This window comes from Rhododendron vialii, chromosome 8a, assembly GCF_030253575.1.
Source record: "Rhododendron vialii isolate Sample 1 chromosome 8a, ASM3025357v1".
Taxonomy (NCBI): domain Eukaryota; kingdom Viridiplantae; phylum Streptophyta; class Magnoliopsida; order Ericales; family Ericaceae; genus Rhododendron; species Rhododendron vialii.
Genome location: NC_080564.1, coordinates 32,316,013 through 32,324,680, shown reverse-complemented (window position 1 = coordinate 32,324,680; position 8,668 = coordinate 32,316,013). Strand labels below are relative to the sequence as shown.

The window sequence follows — 8,668 nt, the reverse complement described above, 5'->3', positions numbered from 1 at the left end:
TTAGAAAGACCAATTAAAATTGAAAGTATTATTGCGCCGGAATCATTAGGTAGAGAACATAAGTAAGGTGGTCACGTTTAATAATTAAGTTGGTCACGCTTAAAAATTAATTCAAGTACTATCTCCCACGTGACATTGCACTTTGATGAATCACACCTGTAAGATTATACAATAGTCTGGGAGTATCGCTACATAGTGCTCCGAAACACTTTAAAACCATACATTCTTATCGGGTAGTCTATGCTTAGCCAGATCTTGCACTTAGTTAGCTCAAAAAATGAAGTTGCTATTAATTGCATCTTACTCTCTCTGGACAAGAAATACAACTCATAAAACATAAGAGAGAGAGAGAGAGAGAGAGAGAGAGAGAGAGAGAGAGAGAGAGCCATTCCATTTATTTCTTGATCCCACATAATTACATAAACCTTATTAAACCTATTACGGATAGTAATGTAGAACACTTGTGAATTTCCTACTCAGTAACCCTTACCCTCTTTTTTCGCAAAGAAAAAAAAAAGGGAAAGAAAAATAACTATATGACAAACCAAACAAGGCACTAAGTTGAAAGAGACGGCACGTGGGATAATTAACCCCCCATGTGAATTAAGTACTACAGTACGTAGTATGGATCCCAGTACTAGGTGATCAGTTCCTATTCAAGAGCTCCTCAATCATTTGCAACGCCACCTTCTCCTCCTCCCCCAACCCAACTCCTTCATCCGCCGCCGTCGCTGCCGCCGGCGGAAATTCCTGTTTCGCTGTGGCTGGCTCGATTTTCTTGCCAAGCTCGACGGTCATGACCCACTTGGAGTCGGCCCGCGACCCGGCCCGCTTCTGCCAGACCCCGATGTGGGAGTTATCGGGGTCGAGGCGGAGGCAGGTGAGGGACGGCGACGGCGATTTGCAGCATTTTCGGAGCTTGGCACTTAAGACAGAGGAAACTGCTGCGGATGTCAACGACGGCGTCGGGGTTGCGGTGGCAGCGGCGGCGGTGGGGAAGTTTGTTTTGGCATTGCGGCCGCTCATTAGCACTGCCGCCTCGTCGTATGCGCGCGCCGCCTCTTCCGCCGTCTCGAATGTTCCCAGCCACACCCTCCTTTTCCTACGGGAAAAAAAAAAAAAAAAACAGCAACTCACAAAATTGATCACTTTAAACATTCTTGCAATTCTCATAGGAATGTGAATGGGAGTGAAAAAGTTTAGGATAGTGATTTTCATACTCTTTTAATAAAATTTTTATGCGTAACTTTTTATTATAAGTCAAGAAATAGGATTCGTCTATCAAAGAGAGTGTAAAATCATTTTCTAAGAGGTCATTGATGAGTTTTCTTTTTAACGGCAAATTTTTTTTAATAATTTTGAAATTGTTACAAGGCTAATAGGAGTGAGGAAACAGCATCATGTTCAAAAAATAATTTTTCGGCCAATTCGAAACTCAAGTCTACGATTGCCAAGAAATCAATCAAGAATACGCCCAATTGAAAAAAAGCCCAAACACCCTAAACGAGACTAAAAAGGTCATCGACAAGTTTATGACTTTGCAAAAGATAATGAAAGTAACTTACATTTCATCTTGACGACAATCAAGGAAATCAAGAATTTAAGAGAGACCCAGAAACCCAGAAGAGAAATGGAGGGGAGATTGGATGGGAATTACGTACAGTAAAGGGTGGCGGATTTCAGAAACCCAGGAGCCCCAGTGGCGTTGCCTGACACCTCTGAACTTCTTCACCATAGTATATACTACTCCTGGTAGTATTAAAATCTCTGTTGTGTCAGAAATGAAGTCAGAGAGTAAGTGGAGTGAGAGTGAGAGAGAAGCAGGAGGAGGATACGAGATTAGGGGAACTCTGGTTGTACTATAAATAATGCGCGCAGGCAGCGGGGAGAACGTACGCCAAGTATACACTATATATTTTGCGAAAATGGTGTCCCGTTATGTGAATTTGACCCGTTCACTATCTGTAGGGGGCCGAAATATCCGAAGGTTCAAAAGGGGGATGAGGGTTCACACGCTGTTTAACCCATCATAAAAGCTATCACAGTACCCCTATAAATGAGTGTGGACATCGGCTGGACCGAAGGATAGACAGGACCACGAGTACTTCACCGAACAATTATAGGCTATATCCGAACGTACGACACATAAGTTCGCTCGGGGGCTTATCGGGCGCACAGATACGAACTTCCGTTTGTTCGGCCAGGATGTGCTTCGGTCGGGATATCCTACGCTCGGATAATTCACATGTCGGACGAGGGTCCCGCCGAACCTAGACGATTGTGGAACCTTCCATAAATATCTACTGATAAGAAAGCTGTCCTCTCAGACATTCGAAGTGACATCTCTGAACGATGTGACCATTCTGACATCAACCCATGTGGTTCTGAAAGACTAGAGAAGTGGTGTTCATTAACTGGCCCTGCTAGAAGGCGCCAACCGAGCAGAACGTGACACGTGGAAAGTATGGCCAACTTGCTCAGCATTTCACCTCTTTGCCTATAAATAGAGAAGCATGACCATTGAGAGGGGGGCCAGAAAAAATCTAATCTAAGAGAACATTTCTTTCTCTCCAAACATATTGTTCTTGCTAAACTTCTTCTCTCCACCTACTGACTTAATCATCGGAGCTTCTTCCCGGAGGAACAGCCCCCTCCGGTTCTGCAGGTACATCAAGACCGGCGTTAACATTCACGGTCCCACACTCGGAGGCGGCCGCACCAGAAGGAGCACGAAGAAATCACGCCCCCACACTATCATTCCATAGACAATTTTTAAGAATACTTGTTATGTATCTTACCAAATCGCTAAGGGCTTGTTCGTTTTGGAGTTTTGGGTAATGAGTAGAGATAGAAATAAAAAAAATAATTAAGAGAAAATTTATCGAAGATCGTGCACCGAGAGAAAATCCTGAAGCCTAAAACGAACAAGGTCTAAATTTTGTTATGGGACCACTGGCATGGCTAGTGTAAATTGTTGTGGTCGTATGGATTTTGTTTTGATTAAGAAAAATAATTTTCACACTCTCATTTTAACTATTTACACTTTTTTTTTTATTTACTTGAATTTACAATATTATTTTTGAATGTGTAAAATTGAATAAAAGACAAGATAGTCTCTATGTTCCCTGGATATTGAAACTCCGAATCACCTGTTATTGCATTGTCAATTCTCTTGGAATGTCTGGTCTATAATCTTGGATTGGTGGCATGTATCGTGGGTATGCCCGCTTTCGTTGTCAGACCTGGCCCTATGGTGGTTTGATTCTAGGTTTCGAAACTTAGAGAAAAGTGTGTGGGAAGTATCCTTTTATGCTACGTTGTGGTCCTTGTGGTTAGCTCGGAATAACTACGTTGTGGTCCTTGTGGTCAACAATGCTAATGCGAGTATTGAGGAGGTGGGGGAATTGGTAAAAACAAGAATCGCAATGTGGATGAAAGCTAAGTTCGCAATCAAGATTTATTCGGTGGAGGAGTTTAATGTGTTTTTTGATGGTATTCGTAGGCTAAATTTGTAGTTCTTGTTGAGGTTTGAGTTCATTCAACACTCTATTGGATGGGCTTCTATGTTTGCTGTATTTTTGTATTTCCCTCGATGTACCCTTTCGAGTTTTAATTAAAGTTTCGTTTGCCAAGAAAAAAAGAAAAAAGAAAAAGACAAGATAGTAAATTCAAATGAAAAAAAAGAAAAAAAAAAAAGAAATGTGATTTGTAAATAGGAGGGTCTGAAAATCAATTCCCTTAATTAAATGGTAGTAATTGATCTTTGAACTTAATTGGCAAGGTCGTTTAGCAAACGGCTGAGCTCGGCCCGAGCGACTTATTCAATAAGAATTTTAAGACCGTTTAGTTCAAGACTTCAAGTGTTAAAAATGAGCTGGAATAACTGTCTTGTGAGTACAAGTCTAGCTCGACTCACATTAATTACCTTTCAAAGTACTTAGGTCACTCTTGACAAACGAGCAAAATAGTTAAACGGGAAAGTTTCTTGTTGGTAAAGCTTACAGCCTTCACCGTTTTGTGGTCCGCATGCATCTTGCGCCATCATGGCTACTCTCTCTCTCTCTCTCTCTCTCTCTCTCTCTCAATTCTTTGTAGGGTAGATCTCTCAATTCTTTGTATAGGGTAGATAAAAGCCCACTGTACAACATACTACTTCTGTATTTTCACTTTGGCTACTTTTCTACTTCTATAGTACTGTCCTGCATAGTACTCCTATTAAAAGTCGGCCACACGGTGCTATTACTACAGGTAATTATTCAATATTTTGGGAGTACACTCTCTTCTCATATAACATGTGAGGGCCTACACGTGAGCTCCGTGTAGGCCACATATGTTATTTAAGAAGATGAATTATATTTTCGTAGTGTTGAATAATTTTCATAGTACAACATAGCACCAAATTAATCAGTCTCACAATCTCAACCTAGGAGCTCGACGGCAAAATTCATCTTTCAAACTCATATGTTCAACTTTCATTGCAAGCTAGGATCGAATTCAATTCACTTTTTCAATTAAAAAATTAATAAATCAGTTGTTCCATGGAAGCTTCTAGTTTCACTTGTCTCATTTTGATGATTTCAAGCCATTTATTACTAGATTTAACCTGTTGGATTGTTTTTGCTGATAATGTCGTGAAAAAATATAAATCAAAAAATATTACATTCTTTTTTCATGATCGAACCAAGGCCGTGGTAGGATTTAATATCGATCGGTACTAACGGTCCGGTCCGGTCCAATTCCTGTAATGCAAAGAGATTCAATTCTCATTTTTAATTTCTAGCTCACACCTTCTAGTTTTTAACATAGCCTCCCCTACGTACTCTCTTCTGCAAATTACCATGCATTATTGCCAATTACTCTTTAGAATTAATTATTGCGAATTAGTACTGCATATAACGTACATTATCGGCTCGGGCAAACAATTTGTGATCCTCAATAATTAGTTGACCCTAAGTTATAGGAATTAGGATGATCCCTTGTATAATGACTTTTGTTGACGTCCGATCGAATTTTTGTTGCACAGACGAGGCTTAATTATAAGATGAGAACACATCAAATGAGGCCGTGCTGGGTTTTTATTTTGTGTTTCATAAGAAGATCATACGGGAGAGATTATCGCATGAGCATCTCGATCCGTATGGGCAAGATGTAATGCGATGCATTCTCTATGTTTTTTTTTTCTTCTTCATGTTACTGATCATTAACGATTACTGTAGAGTTCAAGAAAAGTGGATATGGTGATCGATTAGCATTGTGGTTCTCAAAACTTGACAGGACTGAACGATTTTATGCTTGTTTGCGAAATAAGTTTGAGACTCGTGTTAGGAGCCAACATGGGGAGGACCAACCATGCACGCACGCACACGATCAACGAGCACAGGCTAATTGTAAAGCCAAGAGCTAATTTCACAATTTGAGGGGCTCGAGGGGTACTCTCAACTAATTCAAGTACTTTTTCCTTGGTTTGCAAGTTGCAACTCTAATAATGATGAAAAAAATGTGGAGCTAGTAAAAAAAGTCAGCATCAATAGTTTCAGTACGTAGGAAGAAGTTATTGCTGCCGAAAACGCTCAGAGAACAACGTACTATGGCGACAGCGAATGTTGAGCGGATGTAGGGATGAAAGAGCGTGCCAAGAGACCGTGATGTAGTGATGAAAGGGCATGTCAAGACCGTGTCTTGGTTTAACCATGATTATATAGGTCCGTTCGTAGGCCTGTTTTTCTGACTTCTAAACAAACAATTGTGTTACATCCATTTGGGAAAAAGCCGTGGAAAGTGATTCAAATATGCCTTGCTCATGATGAACTAAGCAAGGCATATTTAGTGTATAATAATACTTAAGCAAAAAACAACGATGGTTTGATTTCTTTAAAAACTCTTTTTTTTGAATAAATTTGAATCATTCATTGCAGTAAATAGATGGTCCATATATGAATTATCTTGTGCATTCCAAACCTTTAGACCGGAGATGATCTTGTTTTTTTTTTTTTTTTGAAACACGATAGAAATACATTGATAAAAGGATAATAGTTTACAGACCGCAAGGAAAACACATGAAGGGGATATACAATAACAAATGTATACAAAAATAAAGGAGATATGTAAACAAAAGCTAAAGGTCAGTAGTTCTCCGGTCCGAAAAGGGGTTTCCCCTTGCAGTTGGAGATGTAAGAGGGGACAACAACGTCCGTTTGGCTAGACAGTGGGCCGGGTGCGTGTCCTTGCAATCAACCTCGGTTAACTTACAAAAAGCTAACTTTGAGAGTTCTTGTCGAAGGTCCTGCAACAAAAAAGAAAGTGTCTGCATAATGGGAGTCAGGTCGACCCGCTAGCTGCAAAATAGAAGCTGCTCACGGCTCTCGGAAGCTCTATTCTCATGCCGTGTGATGCCAATAAGACTCCCAAAAGCAAGCTTCCTGTACGGATCTTTTGCCGTAAAATGAATATAGGTATGCCCCCGCCTCTTCTTCCCAGAACGGATAACAGAAATTCATTATGCTGATTAACAACGGTAAGAGGGATTAAGAGACTGGGGATCGTATAGTCTCAATCCTAATTAAACAATCAGAATAAAGAAAAACAACGTTAAAAAGTGATGATGCAGTGGCCATGTGATGGCTAGTAGCATAGCCACAAGTTCTATTTGTAGTAGGGTCGAGCTACAACAGGAAACGAGGCGTTGCGAAAATCAACTTTCCGTTGTTCCGGTAGTAAGTTGGTAACTGAATATTCTGCTGCCATATGCATAAGTCACTGGCTTCTGACCAGAAAACACACAAACAAAAAAACAAAACCTTATATCTTGTACCTTAATTCATGAAAATACTATCAAAGTTGTTGTACGTAGGGTCCATATCAATACCCAACTTGGATCCACAAGACAAAACGAAACAACCTAGTGATGATGGGTTTGATCCGTTTGATTAAAAACACGTTATTTTACATATGTCGATCGATGTCGAGTGTCACGTGTCGCAATGCTATTTCGTGAAAATCGATATCTCTTAGAGATCGTAGCAAGCAATTTTTTTTTCTTCGCATTTGGTACGTACGGAAAACACAAGCTTGCCTTCATGGTTCGTATTCTAATTTTACTCCTATATATCGCAAATTAGATGACCATCTTAGGGGTTCTTATAAATTTAGGGAGAGATATAACGATAACTCGATCATTCCAAAATTCTACTTTCTAAGAACATCCTTTAGTTTTGTTATAACAAAGAAGCCCACTTTTTAAATATTCAGAGCGAAGGTCAAAATTGGAAAATCAAACATTTTTCCCTTCTATTTTTCACACGAACAAAGATTTTGGGACAACGAAAAATATCCAAATGGTCAAACATTTTGCGACGGAGGGTATATATATAATATGTAAGAATTTATTTAGCAAAAAGAAGGAATGAAACTAGTATCTCTGGAGCTCACATGTGATACAATCCCATAGTGAAAGCTCCATTAAATCGACACTATTCCTGTCTGTAAATTTGACAGTCCCCATCAAGGACTAAATTTGGCAGTTAGGTTTATAAATGAGGCTTTTGCTATGTACATAGTTTAGGAAAAGAGGTCAAAGAAGCAATTAAAGACCTAATTAATTAAGACCCAAACAAAACCCTACATCTGCTCCCGGCATGATAGTTACAGACATTAAACAGGGGCTAGATTTGCCAGTTGGGAGGAGTGGTCCAAAACTAACCAAAGATTCCACATTTTTTTTGTTTTAACGGAGAAACAACTCTACAGCCAAGCCACTAAATGAACCCAACTACGCAATTCAAATCTCCAGGGGAGCTAGTGCGATCACACCAGTCACGACTCCTGGCCACTTACTTCAGGTACTCACCCTGTGGAGAATCAAATCTCAGACCTTGAGAGATACTTTCAAAGTCTGAACATCCACCCGAATCACCGCGGCAACCCCCGGGTGTGTACCAAAGGCAAAGATCCCACTTTAACCCCACATGAAAGCATAGATTCCAATCCAGCCTACCGTCCATTAAGCCAATAAAACGTTGAGAGTAAGAGTGATGCGACCATTTTGGGGAGGGATCGAGAATTCAGGAAAAGGATTGGCCTAAATGGCACAGCAGGTCATCTCACATTTATCTTCTGCATTAATATTTGGCAAAATGACAACCCGAGTGATGGCAACTTGCATGGGGAGAGTGTTTAAGGATTTCTTGGTTACTTGCCTTTGTGAAAATGACTGTAACATGGTGTTTTATAATTAAGTGAGCTAGGCAATTATGTTATGTGATGATATTGGGATATTTCAAAATGGCATTTTGCACAAAAGAGGAATAACTTCGACCGCCTGATAAAATTAATATTTTCTCTTTCTTTTCTTTTTGTTTTTTTAATGTGGAACAACCATCAGGTGAATTAGGGCCACGCGTGAGATCGCACGGTTCATAATCTTAATTACAGGCCTTGCACTGCTTCATTCAATTGCTCTGTCGTAAAGAAAGGGAAGGAGAGTCAAACTGTTAATATGCGGGGATATATATTCGAGTGCTGCTATCCGTACCGACGGATTTCCCACCGAAATCGTACCAACGGCCTCGCCGGGCCGTCTCCGGCCACCGGACGGCCGATCTAAACCGTCCAATAATTCTATAAAAAAAAACCGAGGGGCCTCACGCGAGAAACAACGGCATCCGATATG

The 8,668-nt window shown here is 40.2% G+C and overlaps 1 protein-coding gene across 2 annotated transcripts; it reads right to left on the bottom strand.

Moving 5' to 3' along the window:
* Positions 1-372: 372 nt before the first annotated feature.
* On the bottom strand, positions 373-1,929 carry LOC131335427 (ethylene-responsive transcription factor WIN1-like). 2 transcript variants are annotated; one of them, XM_058370762.1, is made up of 2 exons: positions 1,662-1,929; positions 373-1,102 (listed from the first exon to the last, which is right to left on the bottom strand). In XM_058370762.1, exons 1-2 carry the CDS (start codon positions 1,733-1,735, stop codon positions 646-648), a joined length of 531 nt encoding a protein of 176 aa, XP_058226745.1. In that variant the 5' UTR covers positions 1,736-1,929; the 3' UTR covers positions 373-645. The 2 variants fall into 2 exon arrangements, with proteins under 2 accessions (XP_058226745.1, XP_058226746.1); XM_058370763.1 differs by having other exon boundaries at positions 1,566-1,883.
* Positions 1,930-8,668: the final 6,739 nt, after the last annotated feature.